We start from the raw sequence: 20,350 nt of genomic DNA on the forward strand, positions 1-20,350 counted from the left end.
AGAATACAATTCTAATCCTGAAAATATATACAAATTAGCACTACAAATACTTGGTAATTCTTTCTTAGGTTATCTGAAAAGCAGTTATATTTTTCTCTATGTACCTTATTGTTGTACTGAAACACCAAATGACAAGAACTATCCCACTACATTTTTCTTTTGACTAAGTTAGAGAATATCTAAAGTATGTTTCATTTATTTGACATTATTAATAAAATAAATTATATGATGAATATGATTATATGTTTATCTTTAGATATATATTGCTTTTAAAAATAAAATTAATAGTAGTAAAACAAATATTAATATAACTTATTAATAAAATTAATAAGTTATAAATATGATCTATAAGTAATATATTTCCAAGAAATGAAAAGTTCTGTTTTCCTGTTCCCTTGAGATAATCACAGTAAACTTTTTCTATGTATAGAATGAAATGAAATCAGTATAAAAATAAACTATAAGGCATGATGGATATTTTAAATCTAAGCTTTCCCTAATTACTACTCCCAATCATTTTCTTTCTTTTATTTTGTACTTATACAAATTGGTGTTAAAAATAAATCCAGAAGAAATGTGTTACAGAGAATATATTGTTTTTCTAGTGATTTGCAAGAATGTAAAGGAAGAAGAAAAGAAGTTAAGGTTGGAAGGAAAAAGAAATGTAATAATTACAAATAATTTGGGACACATAAATTTCTATATTAAGTATTTAGGAGAATTATTTACTAAAAATAATGCTTTCCAAATAAAAATAAATAATGCCATTGCACCAGAAGTCATTTACAAAATGACTTCACTTCTTATCCTCTGAAACAAAAATATTGTCATCATACAATTTTTCAAATTCTACAGACATAATTTTCTTCATTATTTGTATCCACCCTGACAATACCTGAAAAAATTCTGGCAACATCTTCTATAAAGAAGCATGGCAAGCTTAAATTAGTAAAATTTTCTTTTAATATATTATAGTTTGTCTACAACCTCTACATTTTACTAAAATAAAAATAATCTTTTTACATAAATTTATTCATTGTAACATAAAAATATAGACAGGTATATGTATCATAATTTCCTTTCATCAATACCTGGTGGAGATAGTATTAATTGTCAGATTTCAGAATTAATAAACTTCAACTTCAATTAATTTCTTATTAAATATTTACATAATACATTTCCAAATACTTATTTTGTTAACACACACACTTTTCAAGAGGAATCTTGATGTGGGTTGTAACTTGATTAGAAGAATGAGTGTGATAATAACGAAATCACATCCAAAATGTAGATGAAATTTTACTAATCCTTAATGATAGTCTCATGAGTGTGATAATTGTTTAGTTTAAAAATATTAAAACAGGCAAAGTTATTTAATAGAAATAAAAACCTTTTCAGTGTGATGACTGATACTGTAGCACAGTGAAAATCTTACTTTTCCCCTCTAACTTAAAATAAAAATATTCTTCATATCAAATAATTCGATCACTTACATAACTCTTCCTGTACTTCTTCTTCGAACCTGGATGCCAAAAGGATTTTCTCTGATTTCAACATCATAAAGTCTATTTTCATAGGTACTTGTTGGCACGTCTGGAATGTTTAAAGGTATTGGAACTTCATATCTCTTTGTTTGGGGATCATAAATCTATTGCAGAGAAACAATTAAAATAAATATGTTTCACTTTTATTGTTAAAACATCATGTAAATAACAAATAATTCAAATAATTCCTCAAACAAGAACATTAGAATTCTTGTTTATATAATTCTTAATTCTGTATCTATGGCCCATTATCTAAACAGGAAACCTCATTCACATGTATTGAGATCAAATTATGAACTGCATTTTATCATTTGTTTAATATTTTATAATTCATTTTGCCATACAATGAGAAATCTTCAAAAAATGAGAGCTAAATATTCTCCTATGTGGATATACAGAATTATTTACCACTTCATGTTTAGACTCAGAAGTGGTTTCAATATTTCTGGTCACTTGTATGATCCTACAATGAATATTAATAGTTATTTATGTTTATTCATGTCTTTATTTCCCCAGTACATTTCTGAGAAGTGATAGTATTAGGCTAGTATTAGTGTGCTAAAATTTGTAGGGTCTTTGATATCTATTTTCCAAACATAGTATACTAATTAATATTCTTACCAAAATGTGTACTCTAATACTATTTCCTATTAAACTAAAAGCATTTTTTAAATTGTCATGTATTTCTTTGCTGATGAGAATCAACCTTTTTCTACATGATATTCAACATTTAGGTTTCCCATTTTTTAAATTTTCTTTTTGTTCCTTTTATTTTCCACTAATATAAGTATTTTAATATTTTTATCTCTAATTTTTATTTCTTCTATTAAATGTCTGCTTAGGAGGTCTTAACCTTTTTTTTTCTTGGTTACAAGAGTTGTAATTGCTTGGTTTCTGTCATGTATGTGGCAAATACTTATCCATTTTTTGTTTGCCTTCTAATTGTTTATAGTGTTTGTTGATGTTGAAATATATTTAATTGTTATGTAAGAAAATATAGATATTTTTATCTGTGGAATTTATATTTTTGTATCGGTGGTTTGAAAGGTTTTCACTAGGCAGATGCAAGATATAAATGTAGCTATTTTTTTTCTGAGCTTATGTTTGGTTGATTTTGTATGTACACAAGCACATCTTTTATACACACACATATATCTTTTATGCTATCTTCTTTCAATAAACTTTCAGGTAATTCTGGCTGTAGTTCCGTACTGTTTAAATTCGGTAAATTTTATGCCTTCTTTTTCTGAATTTTAACTATTGCCATTATCATAGTTTTTTTTTTTTCCAGATGAACTTAAAGAAAATGAGTAAACTTAAAAAAAAAACAGGATTAGGATTTTTAAAATTTGCTTGTTTTCATAATGTTATTTAAAATCTATCAATACTTTTTTGGGGGAGTGCCTAGATGGTACAATCAGTTGGACATTGAACTCTTGTTTTTGGCCCAGGTTGATGGTGATCTCAGGGCCTTCAGATCAGCCCTGAATACTCCTCCTTGCTCAGCAGGGAGTCTGCTTGAGACTTTCCCTCTTCACCCTCCTCCATCTTGTTGGAGCAAAAGTATGCAGGTGTATGCTCTCTCTCTTAGATAAATAAATAAATCTTTTAAAAAATCTATCAACACTTTCTAAGTCTTTTTCTTATAAACAATTTACTCCTATGATTTTTGATATTTTTGTTGCTAATTTGTTTTTCTCATTTGATTTTACTAATAGGACTTGCCTCCATTTCAATTTCTAAACGGTGAATGATAGCATACAGCAAAACATTTTTTTGGAGATATTTTACATCTATCATTTTGCTGATCTTCTTAATATTTTTAATAGTTTTCTTAATGGACTCCCTTGGAGCTCTTAAGTAAAAATAATGAGAATAAACTGATCATTGCCAGACGAGAGGAGTGGAGGCTTCTGCAAAGTGGGTGAAAGGGCTTGGGAGATGCAGACTTCCAGTTGTGGAATGAATAGATTAGGGAGATGAAAGGTACAGTTTAGGGAATGTACTGTAATAAGGTTATATGGTGACAGATGGTAACTACACTTCTGTTGAACTTAGCATAATATATAGATTTGTGAAATCACTACTTTGTACACCTCAAACCAACTTAACATTTTGTGCCAACTATACTTCAATTTAAAAAAATAACCAGTAAATGTACTATCGAATGAGAAAAAAATTTTTAGATCTGCTGCATTGGTCTGAAAATTCAGGTCACTATTTAAAAATAATGGAAATAGTATCCTGTTTTGTTTTTTTTTTTTTTGTTTACACTAATGGTACTATAAATATAGTCTGATTCTAAGTAATTTATGTATTAGGAAGAATTTAATAGTTTTTTAAATCACCAGTACATGTTTAATTATTCACAAAATTGCAAAAATAAGAAGCCTTATTTACTGAGCACCTAGCTATGAGTTGTATAGGAAAAAAGCCTTATTTTTGTAAAATCAAAATGTCTCCAACTAAATTTATAATCCTTAATATTACATTAAAATTGAAATACCTAAGCTATTCAGAATCTCATCTTGGGAGATAAGTCATGGATTGGGAGAGTTTATATTAAACATACCTTAAACTGCAGCATATCGTTTTTGTGATATTTCACTTCCACACGAAGAGTTGAGATGGGTTCAGAAGGTAGCTTTATTCGAGCACTTGTAGGATTCAGTTGCAGGTCAGTTGTTATACCCATTGATGAATACTGAGTTGCACGGACTAAATATGGGTTGGATTGTCTAGGAAAGTAACACTCTGGTGCTTTGGAGCTAAAAGACTAAAAACATGATACATGTTTGTTACCAGAAATTGTAAGTATCATTACATTGATCTCTTCAAAACAGGTAGACATGTTTAATAACATGTATAATTTATAAATTTTATTAATTTATACTAAAATAAAATTATAATCATAGCACAAAATACCTATTATGCAACCCAAAACACCATATACTAAAATGTTATATATAATTTTATATTTTGACTCTAAAGACAGACCAATAGAGGAAGAGAATCAAATGTCATAGCTTTTCAACAGAAAATACAATGATTCTGTGGTCTTTGCAAAAATTAAGTATGTTACACACAACATTTGATTTCATGCTTGTTCTATTCATATTGACTATTGACTTTTGTGTGTAAAATGGCTCTATAACAGCCCTCAAAGGGCCTGTACTTAAAGTTCTTTTCTTTTACTTATAATGAAACTATTTCATTCCTTATTTCATGACTGGTCCTTATACTGGTCAATAATATCCTGACCAGTATTTGAATAGGAACTGTGGCCAAAGATCAAAGTTAATTGGTTTTAAAAAGAAAAGAAAAAAAGTAATTGGTTTATATAAGGGTGGAAGCGAAGACCTAAGAAAAAGAATGATAAATAGTGGTACTGAGGGCTGGTTGCCTTATAATAGCCCATTCTCCCATCTTTCTTATTTATTAAACTGGGAGAAGCAACATGCCCATCTACATGTCCCAGCCACTTCTGAGGAAGTTATATATGATCTCTAAAACCTCTTTAAAAGAAAAGAGTATAAGCTGATTAAAATAGGATGCCCCTCTTCCTTCTACCTATGGGCTTGGAATGTCTACTTAACGACAGAAGACATAATACAACCTTGTGGATAAAAAGAAATTATCATAAGAAATTGATGACATTGAGAGGCCAGTATATTAGGTGTGGGACTCTCTCTTTTTTTTTTTTTTTGCAAGAGAAAAATAAATCGTGTCTTGTTTAACCAGATCATCATTCTGTTGAATGAACGACCAAAATAACTGGCTAGAAATTATCCCTTAGTAGAACTTACAATAGTGCATCAATTTCAGAAGTTTTAATGACTTTAGACAACGCTTTTGAAAAACTGTCTCCTAGTGGTATAATACCTTAGTAAATTAAGCTAGTCGGCTATAGACAACATCTAACGAGTCCAACAAATAGAGGACTACTTTACTAAGTAAAATGGGCACACTTTATTAAGTAAAGTAAGGCACACTGTCCAAACTGCCTGGAAAGCAATTTACACATTCTTTTAGCCTGACATTTACTAAGCTATGTCTTTGGAGAATTAATTAAGGTAAAAATAAATTATCCATCAAAGTCCTAATTTCAAATTCCCAATGTTTTTCTAGATGAATTTAGTTCATATGTTGTAGAATTAAAATTATAATACATAATCATTATGTTGAGATATTTATGTAAAAGCCATATTATGAATCATAATTAAAATTATCAGTACCGTTTCCCATAAACAGCCACGTGCTTCACATTTTTCTTTACTTGCAGTGTCTGCATCTGGGTAACAATTAAACTTTTCATTTTCTGAGAAATTTTGATTCCACTGAACAGTAAAGTTTCCTCCAAGGTTCAACTTGAGATTGTAAATTAGGAGACTCTGAAGACAAAGAAACATTAAAGAATATTTGTGAGCACTGGATTATTTAAAAATACTTAACACTTATAAAATGCAGCAACCACAGCAATTCTTCAAAACAAATCATTTGTACTTTTAATAGAATATTTAAAGAAGAGATGAGAAAGGGGAAAATATGTCATGCCACTAAAATGGCTAGAACCTCTAGACAAGAAAACTATGAGAAACTGTAGAATACTAATGAAAGACAATATTGCTAAATCTGGACATGAGTTCAGTTCTCAGTTCTGCCATTTAATGCTTATAAATCTTTGGGAAAATTGACTATCCTCTATTATCTTCAATTTCCTCCCCCTATAAAATGGGGATGATGGCTACTACTAAAGGGTGTTGCTATACAGAATGCATGATAAATGAAATTCATAGCACTTAACACAGTGTCTGGGGCAGATTAGGTGTGAAATAAACGTTAGTTCCCTCAAGGGTGGGAAAAGTTAACCACTTAAGTTGATATGGAGGACGCCAGATCAGAAAAGGGAAATATTTATTTCTTCAGTTCTGCCTCTAATTCAGGAACAAGTTAGGAAAAGAACATGGCAGGATGCAAAAAAGAAAAAAAAATTAGACAATGGTTTTATATATATATATATATATATATATATATATTCTAATACATAATTCTTTCTATTATTAGGATATTGAAAAGTTATGTTTGTTGTCTCTATACCCTGAGAATAATTTGGGCAAAATTTATCCCAGAGCTTCCATCTTCATAGCTTACTTTTTGATACCAACTTACTTTCATATCTCTTTCTATATAAGCATAAATACAGACACAGATATAAATTGAGATTGCAAAAATGAAATAAAATTATTTTTGTATTATACTCTCCTGATCATCTTTGTTAGAGTCATAAAGTTTTTAGTAGGGCTATATTGTCTAATTTATAATAATTATTACAGCCCTAGGAATATATATATTATATTTGTCTCCATATTATATATATAATATAATATATATTATAGTATTTTTGCTAAATAAAAATGATTAGCTAATACAAATTTTTATGAAAATTACCAGCTGAAAAACTTGGCCAGAGGACTTAGGAATTAGAAAAATATACTCTAGGAGAATATTGTCTCAAGTAAATCAGAATTTATGCTGATATTACCAGTAATTTAGGATGTATATGAATCATGGGGGAAAAATGTCAATAAAAATCACTTCAGGGGCACCTGGGTGGCTCACTGGATTAAGTTTCCACCTTCTGGGCAGCGCAGGTGGCTGAGCAGTTTAGCGCCGCCTTCAGCCCAGTTTAAATACAGTGATTTATTACCCAAAGCAAATTTATGATTTAAATGTTACATTTTATAGGTGAGGAAGCTAAGATAAGAGATTATTTTGATATGTTTTAATGTAAAGATCGCAGGACTGGAATTCAAGCCCTATCCTATGATTCCTTTTCCTTCCCTAGTACACATCTTCAGATTTTATTTTGTTTTGTTTGTTCTGTTTTTTAAGATTTTTTTATTCATTTATTTTGATAGAGCACAAGTAGGTAGAGCAGCAGGGAGATGGAGAGGTAGAAGCAGGATCTCCTCTGAGCAGAGAGCTCGATGTGGGGCTCAATCTCAGAACCCTGGGTTCAGGACCTGAGCCAAGGAAGACGCTTAACTAACTCAGCCACCCAGGTACCCCTTGAGATTTTATTTTTAAGGAATCTCTATACTCAACGTGGAGTTTGAACTCACAACCCTGAGACCAAGAGTCCTATGTGCTCTCCTGAGTGAGCTGGCCAGGTGCCTCTCTAGTACATATCTTAAAAGAGACAAAAATTACAATTGCACTAGAAGGGAAGAATGTAAACAAATATTCAAAGAAAAAAAATACAAGATATATCAAGGACACTGAGAGTTCTTGAAAGGAGAAGACAGCATAAGGAATGACTGAAGAAAGGGATTATATCAATATCTTAAAGAGTACTAAATGAGAAGCTAAAACATTTAGAACCTTTACTGTATGCAACAGCTGAGTAAGTTAAAGTTCAGAGTAAGAAAATGGTATGATAAAATATTAAGAAGGAATATATAAGAGATATCAAAGACAAAATGAAATAAGGAGAAGCAGTAAGGAGTCCTTTTAATGTTGATATCTGAAATTGGAATGACCTAAAATGGAATATTGGTAGCAAAAGGGGGGAAAAAGGAATGTCATGAAGAAAAAAAGTCACAAAAGCTAGAGACTGAATGGTTACGCAATGTTAAATGTGAGAATATATGGCAGCCAAAATATTTTAAAATTTTTAGTTTACCTGGTTGGAAGCAGTATAAGTAAAATTGTAGTGATTCTTCATTGGCTGATTATTTTCCACCACTGTAACTTGTGTAACAGAATCTATCAACCCAAGGATTTTTATAGTCTCAAATGCTAAAGTGGTTCCTTCCTGGTACGATGAATGTGTGCATATAATATCTAATTTGTTCTGTAAAGAAATACATAACAGTATATATTAAGTAGAAAGTCATTGGATGCAAACTTGAAAAAACAATACAGGTATGAAACAGAAAAAGAACCAATCATCTATCCTTCCATTCCCACCAGCTCTCCACTTCCAAATAACCTATACTATAAAATTTATTTTCAGAGATAGCTTGAATTACCCATGATACAACTCATATATATCTCTTCTCATTCTAGCCTTTGTTGGTGAAGGATAACAGCTTTCGCAACAAAGAATAAATGAAGAAATCCAACATCTACGAAAACTATTGCTATCATTTATTATAATTTAGCCTTGTGTGTAGATGTTCCATCCTCTCTCATAATTAATAACAATTATTACTGTGACTGATATAGTAAACCATTTTCAAATATGTTGACACTTTTTTCCTAGGTCATATCGTTTGAGATAGACACAGCACTTTAAGATGTTTGGAGATTTTTGTGCATCAATCTCATAATTACAAACTTATGGATTATGTTTAAATGTAAAAATTTAAGGTAACAATGTATTTATAATTTAACAACTTAAATTTAAAAATTTACCAATTTATTTCATTTCTTTCCATTGAAATCTGAAGATACATATAAACATCTTAACAAATAGAACTCCATGATAAAAGCATAACTCTGCATTAGGAAGATTGTGTCCAAGAAGAATACTTACATTGGAAACTGAAAAAGTATATAAAATATAATTGCCATTTTGTACGGTATCTGAAATGGGGAAAAAAACAGCATTATTAAATCAAAATGTAATTCTTCACACTATTAGTTAAATTCTCTATTTTTATAGCTATACAACAAAAAATTTGAGATATTTGAAAAAAAGATACTGTTTAGGGGTGACTAGGTGGCTCAGTTGGTTCAGCATCCGACTCTTGATTTAGGATCAGGTCATGGTCTCAGGGCCTAAGATTGAGCCTCAGGTCAGACTCTGTGGTCCATGGGCGGTCCACTTCCCCTTCTCCCTCTCCTTCTGCCTCTCTCCCCACTTGCACGCATGCGCTGGTGCCCACATCCACACTCTCTCAAATAAATAAATAAATAAATAAATAAATAAATAAATAAATAAATAAATCTTTTAAATTATAAAGAAAGATAGTTTTTATTAATGAAGCAAATCAAAAAATCTTTTCAAATTAAAATTTTAATCTCTTGTATACAAAACAATCTTGGCAGTGCATTATCTCAGTAAGTAAAGGTAATGAATAAATATGTGCCTAGTTGAATTTTTCAAAGATGGCTAAAATATTTCTGGAAGTTAAGAGAAAAGAAACTTATAGTAAAATATAGTCGTTATAAATTCATTATTTTGAATATTTTATCTCTTTCTAGTAAACCATATAATATTCAGTTATCTTTGGAAAATATGGGACACTACTATTTTATTTTGCATATTTAATTTTTTTTTCAGGGGCAGCCCTGGTGGCTCAGTGGTTTGGCGGTGCCTTCAGCCCAGGGCCTGATCCTGGAGACCCAGGATGGAGTCCCACGTGGGCTCCCTACATGGAGCCTGCTTCTCCCTCTGCCTGTGTCTCTGCCTCTCTCTGTGTGTCTCCCATGAATAAATAAATACAATCTTTAATTTTTTTTCATTGTTTGAGGCTATAAAGTGAATCTGTAGATATAGACTGAAATAAAATTTAATGAGGAAAATGGAAGAAGACAATGATTTGCTACACTATCTATGTAATAGAATTTTTTAACATGTTTCTTTAACAGAGAAACTGAAGATTACAGTTAAAATAATTAGAAAGAAAGTGAAAAAGTAAAAGGAATCTGAGAATACATATATATTTCCAACAACATTAATTTATCTAAAATTTTAATCCTAGTTAATGAAATAAAAATCAAAATCAGAAAAAAAATCAAAATCAGAACTGGTCATTTTATTGTTATGTTTATTTACAAATTGATTATTTAGAAAACTCTGATTTTAACTTTTCACAGCACATAACTATGTAGATACCATATTAGATGATTAATTGAATCCTATCCATCTTTTTAACCATTTTCCTATATGAAAGTAAATTATCAATGTATATTTTTATATAGAAAGAAATATATTGAGTATATTGATATAATTTGAGAAAAAAAGAGTAACCTTAAAATCAAGACCCACATGCTACCAATACAGGGATTATCTCAGCAATAAAATAATTTAATTCAGCAGGAATCCAATCTTAAGAAACTTCTATGTAGTAAATGTTTGGAACCTATTTTCATAGGAGAGCTCACCCTACTGTGCTTAAGCTCTAAGGCATTTGAGACAGAGCAAGAAGGCTGTTGTGCTGGAGTAGAATGAGAACTAGAGAGCAGTAGGGGATATGTGTGTGTGTATGTATGTGTGCATACGTGCAAAAACAGCAACCTGGTGAGTGGTCTAGGTCGGAAAAGAATATGGCTTCTAACTGAATAAAATGGAGAGTCATAAGGGGGTTTTGAGTGGAGGTGTGATGATTTGAGTCATCTTTTAAAATGAGTACTCCACCTGCTGGATTATAAATTTACATTATAAATGTGAATGGGATTTGACAAGAACTATAGACAGACCAGTTAGGAAGATATTATAGGAATTAAAATGGAAGATATTAGTGATAGTGATGGAACTGATGAGAGAACCCAGGTCATGGTTGACCAAGAGATATTTCTAGGTTGTGAGAGAATAGTCAACTAAAGTTTTTAGCATCTTGTAGAATTGGAATCATCAACTGACAAGAGAAGACCAAAGGTGAAGCAGATATATTGTGTATAGATATTTTCATAGATAAGCCTTAAAAAAGAACATGAACTTTTTCATAGATTCCATATTTTCAAATTATAAGACAACACACAAATACATAGACTATTTCTTGAAGTTAAGCTAGAGAAGTTTGGATGTTTCACACACATATAGAGACCTATGGGATGTTCTTTTTTCTTTCTTTCTTTTTTTTTTTTTTTGGACTTTATTTATTTGAGAGAGAGAGAGAGAGAAAGAGAGAAAAACAGCAGGAGGAAGGATCAGAGGGAGAGAGAGGAGACTCTGCATTGCGCGGGGAGGCTTGAGGTAGGGATGAATCCCAGAACCCTGAGATCATGACCTGAGCTGAAATCAAACGCTTAACAGACTGAGCCAACTCAAGTGTCCTTGGAATATTCTTTAATATATCTGGGAAGTAGTGAGCTAAAACAGTAGCCAAACCATAATTTTTTTTGTACACACATATACAACACATATACCTGAGTCTTCTATTAAAAGAAATAGGATAAAAAAAACCCACAAATTTATGAGGATAATTCTAATTGACCAAATCTAAACAGATAAATTTACTATAGAATAATTATATATTAGCAAAAAAAAAAAGGCTCATTTTTTATTCACTTGGGTACTGCCTTCTCAAGTTTGGAGCTCATGAAATAAAATTAAAGATATTTATTAATTAAATTGTGAAACATTTATATGATAACATTCTTATCTCAAACAATTTAACATTAATTAAACAAAATTTTAAATGTGAAGATATATTTTACAGTACCAAAATTTTAGTTTTTAACCACTACAATTATTTAAGAGAATTGAAAACATGATGAAAAATTTGTCTGAATTTATTAACTCATCAAACTAGAAGTAATAATCTAATAAAGATATCTATACTTGTCAAGACTTTTACAATGAACCAATAGACAAATATATTATAATTCAATATTTATAATTTAAAGAACAATGTTAAATTTCATAAAGCAACCTAATCCCCTAAGATAAATAAAACCAATAATTAAAAAATAGAACGTGACATTTTTAAATAGATGTGATGTTATATCAATAAAAGTCAATTCTCCCATCATAAGAATGAACATTTAAAAGCATATCACATTGAGACTTACTCTTAGTTTCTCCATCATCCCAGAAAAAGTCCCCTTTTGCTATGTTATTGTCATCCAATGCAACTATAAGTCCTAGAGGATTCTTTCGGCTGTGAAGTAAGTTTGTATATATGATTCAAAATATATTTATACTAGTGAAATATCATATAAATAAGTTCATTTCAACCTAATGGATACGTAGGAGTTCTACATTCATATGATAACATAGATATCAATGAAATTCATGTCTGTTTCTTAATTTTTCTATAAGAGAAATAATTTATATATTTATAAAATATATAAAATAAATGAAAGAAATATATATAACAAATGTAATATGGAATTTCATGGTGGCTAAGATACCAACAAAATTGAAACAACATAACAATACTTCAAAGAAGAAAAATTAAATATACCTTATGAATGCAAAATACATTCAGCATATACTTGCACATCTCAATTAACTCTACCATGCGATTTATCAAGGCTACGTCTTACATACATAATAAAGAAAAGTACAATATGAAAAAAATTTAATCCTTAGTGAAATATCTAATAATCTTACAAATGAGGCTAATTCTATCATGAGAAATGAGATATGATGAATACAATTTTTTTCTCTATTACTGTAGGTTTTTAAATCTAAAATAGTATCCCTGAGGCTATACAGTTCAGGCAACTGCTCTATACAGAATATAGCCCATCCTGCATGCTCACCAAAGTGTATGTCTCTCTTGTTCAATACAGCTCTAGAGTAAAACTAATTTTTTGGAGAAGACAGTCATGGAACAGTTTCAGTCTGAAAATAAGCAATTCTAGAATGTCAAAATAATTTAAATTACTAGCACACATTCATTCACTTACGTATTTGTTCCTTCAACAAATATTTAGCAAAACTAGAGAATATATTATGGACTGGATATTTATTATTGGTTTGGGGACTAAAGCAGGGAAAAGTCAAGTCCCTGCCTTAATAGAATTTATAGTCAAAGGGAGTGGACATGCTACATACAAGATAAAGTAAATAAAAAATTCTAGATATTCTTAATATTATGAAGAAAACACAGCAGGAGGGATCCCTGGGTGGCGCAGCGGTTTAGCGCCTGCCTTTGGCCCAGGGTGCGATCCTGGAGACCCGGGATCGAATCCCACATCGGGCTCCCGGTGCATGGAGCCTGCTTCTCCCTCTGCCTATGTCTCTGCCTCTCTCTCTCTCTCTCTCTCTCTCTCTCTCTGACTATCATAAATAAATAAATAAAAATTAAAAAAAAAAAGAAAACACAGCAGGAGAAGTAATAGACAGTGACTATCCCTTGGGGGGGGGGCTGCAGAATATGGGGAAATATGTGTATTTAATATAAATCTTCCTGTGCCCTTGTACCCAGAATGAATGGTGCAAGCTAGAGCACTAGAATTTTCAAGATTCTTCTTTTATTCTAAATGTTTCTGGATTTTATTCTTACTGAACTCAGTTTCTATCTAGTTCTTTCCCTAAACAGAATTATCCATCTCATTTATCATATTAAAAGTAAAACATTTTAGCAGAAAGAAAAACCATCGTGACACTTATGTATTGAAAATCTAAGTATGTAATGGACACTTCAACCATTATATAACTTACTATAATTTTTCATAATTTTATCAAGAATAAGCAATTCACTTTATACATATTCTATAGAGAATGCAAATACATTTTTGGCATAGGAAAAAATTTATAATCTAATTACATTCATTTTTTTGATCAAGAAATTTGTAACAATGTTATATAATTTGAATCTTCTTTTATAAATGACTATATTTAAGAATTCCCTCAAAAAAAATTCCCTCCATATATCAAATATCTTCTGGTGGAAATAACCAAACATTAATCTTTGACTCTTAATAAAATATGAAATATAAAAACTTGAATTATATTTCATATTTCAGTTAATGAAATTTCATTTTACCTTGCAGTTGTAGTTACCGCAGGTTGCTGAATGGGGATAATATAACCTCCCCTGAGATGTAATCCTATTTTGTCGCCCGGAAGATACATATTAACACGTTGTTTTTTCCATGGCCTTTTTGCACCCTAATATTTGGAAGTTAAAAGGATTTTTTTATTAGTGAAGACTTTAATCCCATCTCACAAGAGTTTAATTTTACACATCTAAATAATTTTTACTGTGAGCAATTCATGTCATCTAAATGAATATTAACATGCTCTTTTCTAACCTTGGAAAAAACTTTTTTTTTCAGTTTACTGAACAAAACAGAAGAAAAATAAGTTCACTTTTTCAAAAAGATTTTTAAAATTTAGAGACGTCGATTTCTCCTCTACAATAATGTTCTTAATTAGTCTTATTTTTATTCTTTGTTTTGGTTTAAAATTAAGCATATCTTTAAAAGCTTTTAAAAATCATTGTTTCTATAAAAATAGAGTCTGCTTAGCAAATATAAGTGATACGCAAAATAATGCCTTTTAAAATAAATACTCTTCAAGGAATTTTAGCAATTAAAAAAAATATGTTGTATATGAAGCTACAATGTTGCCTTTTCAAGTTTGAGGTGAAAAACTTTCCCAAACTTTTGAATGTGCCATGTAAAAACAAATGTTTAGAATCACCTCAGTACTAAATTATTGTCAATATGTAATGTAGAAAAAGCATTAAAATGTCACCACTCCTTCCTAAAATTACTTATGACTTTTATTTCCACAATTTAAAAATGAATAGCTTTTTACACTAAAGAATATAACTTTGTATTAATCACATGCAACAAGCAGACTTACTTGCTCATATGCAATAAACATATATAGTTGCAAAAATTTCACACATTATTCAAATTTGGAATTATTCTTTTTTATAATAATAACACAAATGCCGAAACAAGATATGCTGTGTGTTGGGAATTAGGTTTCCACGTACAGATGTTTGACCATATAATACTTGTGAGTAAATTATTATATTAAGGTTACTTACAGTTTCATAATCATACCAAGTAGCATTAGGGATGTATGCACTCACTGTATCTGTTCCCTAAAATAAAGCAGGATAATTTATATGTTTTAATTTGTTTACTTTAATATTTATCAGAAGGGTATCAGATCAAATAGAGAGTTGGGTTTTAATTGGGTTTTAATATTCAAGACAAAAACTTTCTTTGTACTATCAAGTCCAATATTTTCTATAAATAAAAATCAAAAGACTATTTTACTAATTTTATATAATATAATAATATTAAACACACCAAAAGCAGAGTTGAAATTAATTTAAGTAGCAAATAAAAAAATGCATTTCTATTGTCATAATCTATATGGTAATTGCAAATGTGTATACATTCATTTCTGTATATTTCCATGTCCATATAGACTTCTAAACAATAGATAAAAGCCAAAAATCTCACTCCACTATATTTTCAATATTTCCACATGCTGAGTTGGCTTTCAAGTTCCCATTTATTTACAATTTAGCAAAATTTCAATGTGTCTAGTTAAATGAGAGTTCATTGTTATTTTGTGAGATTTGACTTAATTCCATAAATAAAGTTTCTTTTTTAGAAAAATATTAAATTACATAATTTCCTTCTCCTCAGTTACACATTATATATTTAAAAAGCATAAATTTACCTCACATTTTTATGATTTTTCAGAATTTCCTCTACATTTTAGAATTCAGCATTTATCATGTTGAAACAGTAATGTTACTGAACAATTATTCAAACAATTTAAAGCAATAAATTTATTAAAATTGTAAAATCTACCTCTTTTAAGACGGGAGTAATAAGTAACGCAGGGCCCCATAAGAACTGAGTGTCCTCAATCCAGCTTTCTCTGTCATCATAAAACCTAAGAATGGCAATTCACATTATAATGACAATGTTTACAATATAAAGGTAAAAAATAAATGTATCCAAATTCCTTGTTTGGTTTATCATTTCAGTTTTTTCCTAGGAATGATTATTAGCTTAAATTTTACTTGTTTGACACGTCATTTTGAATCTATGATTCTCAAGAAAGAAGAAAGGAAGGAAAGGGTAGAGGGAAGAAATGAGGGAAGGAGGAAGAAATTAGTTTATCTGGGCTCAAAATAATCTATCAGACACGATAAGGTTACTTGTTATTTGTAGTAAACAATTAGTGTGCTTAATTCTTTTTCTCCTCTAAGTACCAGAAATCTTTCATATTCTACTTTCTTCCCTTGAAATTTTTCATTATAAATTCCTGTTTTAACCTGGATTTGAAAGAGTCTTTAGTCATTTCTTGAGGAAAGGTCCTGCTTTGCTCAAGATATACAAAGACAGACACAATTAATTGCTGGGCAACTATACTATACTTTTCATCTTTATTTAAATGATTTTGACAGTATATACATAATATATCTTCAATAACTGCACATTTAATCTTACTAGTATAATTTTTCTAGTATAGTCTATGTATTATTTTTCTTGTATTTATTTTTTTAAAGATTTTATTTATTTATTTATTCATCAGAGACACAAAGAGAAACAGAGAGAGAGAGGCAGAGACACAGGCAGAGGGAGAAGCAGACTCCATGTAGAGAGCTTGACATGGGACTCGATCTTGGGTCTCTAGGATCACACCCTGGACTGAAGGCGGCACCAAACCGCTGAGCCACCCGTGCTGCTCTATTATTTTCCTTTTAAATTCTATTCAATTCCTACATTTCTATCTTAATCTTGTCTAATTCATCAAATTAATTATATTTATTTACTATCATTCCATTGTTCATCAAATGATTTATATGAGTGTAAAAAAAGCAGAAATCTATTTGACATCTTGATTACTCTCTATTAATTTTTCCATATATGTCTGAATATAATTTGAAAGATATTAAAATTCTTGAATATGGTACTCACTCATGAAGAACGGGCCTTGCTACTGTTTCTCCAAACACATGGGCTTTGTAAAACAGAGTATAGAGGAAAGGTAATAAGGTATAGCGAATATTCAAATAGTGCCTTGATGAATTAACCAAAAGGGAATTCTGGCCAAAAAATGCTGGATCCTGATGCTATGGAATAAAAAGAGAAATTGACATTAAAATGCTAAAATAATAAATGAAAATTAAAAGAGAAGCATTTAATCTATTTTTGAACAAATTTTATACATTTTAGCTTGTTTATAAAAATTTGAAATTGTTCCTCTTTCATCATCAACATATGTATTTTATGTTTTCATTTGGATATACATTTTAATCAAACTTTATTTTAAACTGAGATCTTTCATTTAAATATAGTTAGAGATGAAAATATATATTTTAACAAAGGATTTGTCACCTGCATTATTTGTAGGAGACTGAATTATTGCCTCTAATTTCCGTGTTTCCTTGTACCCACACCCTTCGTTGTGTAGTCTGCAGTCCCTACCGCTAAAGGGGGCTTGTACTCCCCACCTCTTCACTTTGTCCTCAGCTCAGTGACAAACTCGGGCCAGTGGAGTCTTAGCACACAGGACACATTCGTATAAAGGTTTGAAACGTGCTTGCCTGAGGTCTTACTGCCTTGTGCCTTGTTGTTGCCATTAGAAGAAAAAACCCAGGTACTCTACTGGCCCAGACATACAGGGAACAGACTGCTTGGCCAACACATAGGTTTGTACCATGAAAGACAGCCTTCCTGCTGAGCCCAAGCTAGACTCTCTGCTGCAGTGACCTGAGCAAACCTGCTTAGCTCTCCTGCTATGAGTAGCGAAATTAACTGAGGGTACCAGCTACTGCCAACCTGGATTCACCCTAATGTTTACACTGAAGACATATTTCCCTTTTGGCTGCTCCTAGCTAATCAATGAGCATGGTGGGGGTACTGTTCAGGCCCATTCCTGGAAGATACAGGGCTTTCCCAGTTGTCAATTTTGCCTTGAGGACTCACCATTGGACTGAGTGGAAACTTCATTAGAATTAGGCTGCAGTGTGTGGCTCTCCCTAAAAACCCTTCTTCTTTGCCTTGATCTTCACCAGATTCAGACCCCAATTGTGATGTAAATGTTTTCCTGCTCCCTGCCCTTTATCTTTCACAAGTGTTTCACTAATAAATCTAACACATCTGTCTCGGCATCTGCTTGTTGGAGACAGAAACGAACATACAGTGTAATGTAATTCGTATCAGCCTCTCCCATGAGCACAAATTTCTTGAAAGCACCATTTAGGCAGATTAGGAAATGACTAATCTCCAATTTATACCTTTTACTTCTGTTCTGACATGCTTCCTTTCTGGCAGAGTTCTGAGTGGTTGACCCTCTTCTCAAGGAGAATTAATGACTCTGTATGTAACCAGTGTGTGAGCAGTGAATAATTTCTCAACCAACATGCACTTAATTGACTTAATGGTTTCACCCAATTTCCCTCATTTCCTCTGAGAATTATGTCTTTGAGAGTCAGAGCATGCTGAATTCCGAGGGCGGATAGAAGAGCTCAGTGTGTCCTTGTGTTTCCGCTCCCACCAGTTCAGACGCTTGTGGTGATAGTTTTATTTTCCCCAACCTGTCATTCCAGTTTTACTTATTATGGAAAGACTCTGGACTCAAACTACTTTTCAAGTCTCTTAAATTTCTTGTGCTTCTTTAATAAAACAAAAAGTGGAAATCCCTAATATTACATTATATTTTTTATGGAGGAAAAGTTACCTGCAACTTACATTTTTAGAATTTAGACTCAAAAAGCTTGGGCATTAAGTATTAAATTATTTTAAGTTAAAGTGATGTGACATACTTGTATATCCTTAAGGCTAAAATAAATATTTATGTTGTTACATCATTACATTTCATGATTTCCTTAATTGAACCGTTTTTTTTTAATATATAAAATATTTGCATGCCTTGAGAAGAGGGCTTCTAACTCCTCTTTATGAATTATGCTGCAAATTTTCAGACTATATCTTCTATAGATATGAATTTAAATACATTGGTAAAACTAGAATTAGGTTTTGTTTCAAAACATGGAGAGCAAGAGGCATTTACCTCATATCCATCAGCATTATGGTTCCTGGAAAATGGATAAAATGCCCCAAGTTGCATCCACCTTCTGCAAAGCTCTTCTGTGGTGTTAACCACAAATCCACAGATGTCCGCTCCAACCTAAATAACAAATATATCTATTATTCATAGTGTAAAGAGTCTCAAATTTGCCTAGAGCGTCACATTTTATGCCTCAAATGATTAATTTACATTACTTAACAATCCTTTTGCTTTACTCTCTTTATATATTCTTCCTTAACATAGTTTTATATTTTCCAGTTTTGCTATGTACATACCTCTAATTGCATTATGTTACACTTTTTAAAATTGCTTCCTTATATATTGTAAGTGTCATGTATTTACTTTCTCCTTTGATCTAATCATTGTTAACTCAATATATAATGTGGAATTATATTATTAAAATGTGTTGTTTCTTAATCCAAAACTCACCTGCCATGATTTTATTTTTTCATTTTATAATATATTACTGTAACAGTAAAATTGTAAACAATGTCACTTAGCCATATAAAATGTCATTTCTTTCCTTCAAGGGTCTTCCAGAAAAAAACTATTATCCTTAATTAATTAATTTTTTTTAATTTCTTTATTTATTCATGAGAGACACAGAGAGAGAGAGAGGCAGAAACATAGGCAGAGGGAGAAGGAGGATCCCCTCAGGGAGCCTAATGTGGGATCATGACCTGAGCTGAAAGCAGATGATCAACCACTGAGCAACCTAGGTGTCCCTACTATCCTTAATTTAGTATGTTCACATTTATTTAAATTTTTGCAAGCATTTCTTTATTTTTCTAAATAGTATAGACATATCCATAAACATTATAGTATTGTTTCATATGTTTAACTTTATATAAATGGCATATTTCATGCATGACTCAGAATATCATTTTGTTCTCAAAGCATTTTTGTGAGATTCATTTATGTTAAATGTGAACATTTAGCTCTTGTTTTCTATAATAATATATGAAAAATGCTCCTATAATATTTATATATAGTTTTCTTTGTGAATATTAAAAACTTACTCTTATTCTGTGGTATTATATATATTAATACTTTCAAGATTATTCTCCTGGCTTATTAGAAATGCACATTGTTTAATCAAAACTCATTGTAATCA

At 30.8% G+C, this 20,350-nt stretch overlaps 1 protein-coding gene across 1 annotated transcript in view; it reads right to left on the minus strand.

The window, feature by feature from the left end:
- SI (sucrase-isomaltase) overlaps positions 1 to 20,350 on the minus strand; it is a 91,815-nt gene that overhangs the window by 41,851 nt on the left and 29,614 nt on the right. The window contains exons 17-27 of the mRNA XM_055308179.1: positions 19,219 to 19,335; positions 17,121 to 17,275; positions 16,005 to 16,089; positions 15,224 to 15,280; positions 14,210 to 14,334; positions 12,285 to 12,373; positions 9,082 to 9,131; positions 8,227 to 8,397; positions 5,780 to 5,935; positions 4,117 to 4,320; positions 1,494 to 1,648 (exon numbers count right to left, since the gene is read on the minus strand). Of these exons, the coding sequence (XP_055164154.1) occupies positions 1,494 to 1,648; positions 4,117 to 4,320; positions 5,780 to 5,935; positions 8,227 to 8,397; positions 9,082 to 9,131; positions 12,285 to 12,373; positions 14,210 to 14,334; positions 15,224 to 15,280; positions 16,005 to 16,089; positions 17,121 to 17,275; positions 19,219 to 19,335 (1,364 nt within the window). The remainder of the gene's footprint in view (positions 1 to 1,493; positions 1,649 to 4,116; positions 4,321 to 5,779; positions 5,936 to 8,226; positions 8,398 to 9,081; positions 9,132 to 12,284; positions 12,374 to 14,209; positions 14,335 to 15,223; positions 15,281 to 16,004; positions 16,090 to 17,120; positions 17,276 to 19,218; positions 19,336 to 20,350) is intronic.

Source organism: Nyctereutes procyonoides, unplaced genomic scaffold, assembly GCF_905146905.1.
Source record: "Nyctereutes procyonoides isolate TBG_1078 unplaced genomic scaffold, NYPRO_anot_genome, whole genome shotgun sequence".
NCBI lineage: Eukaryota > Metazoa > Chordata > Mammalia > Carnivora > Canidae > Nyctereutes > Nyctereutes procyonoides.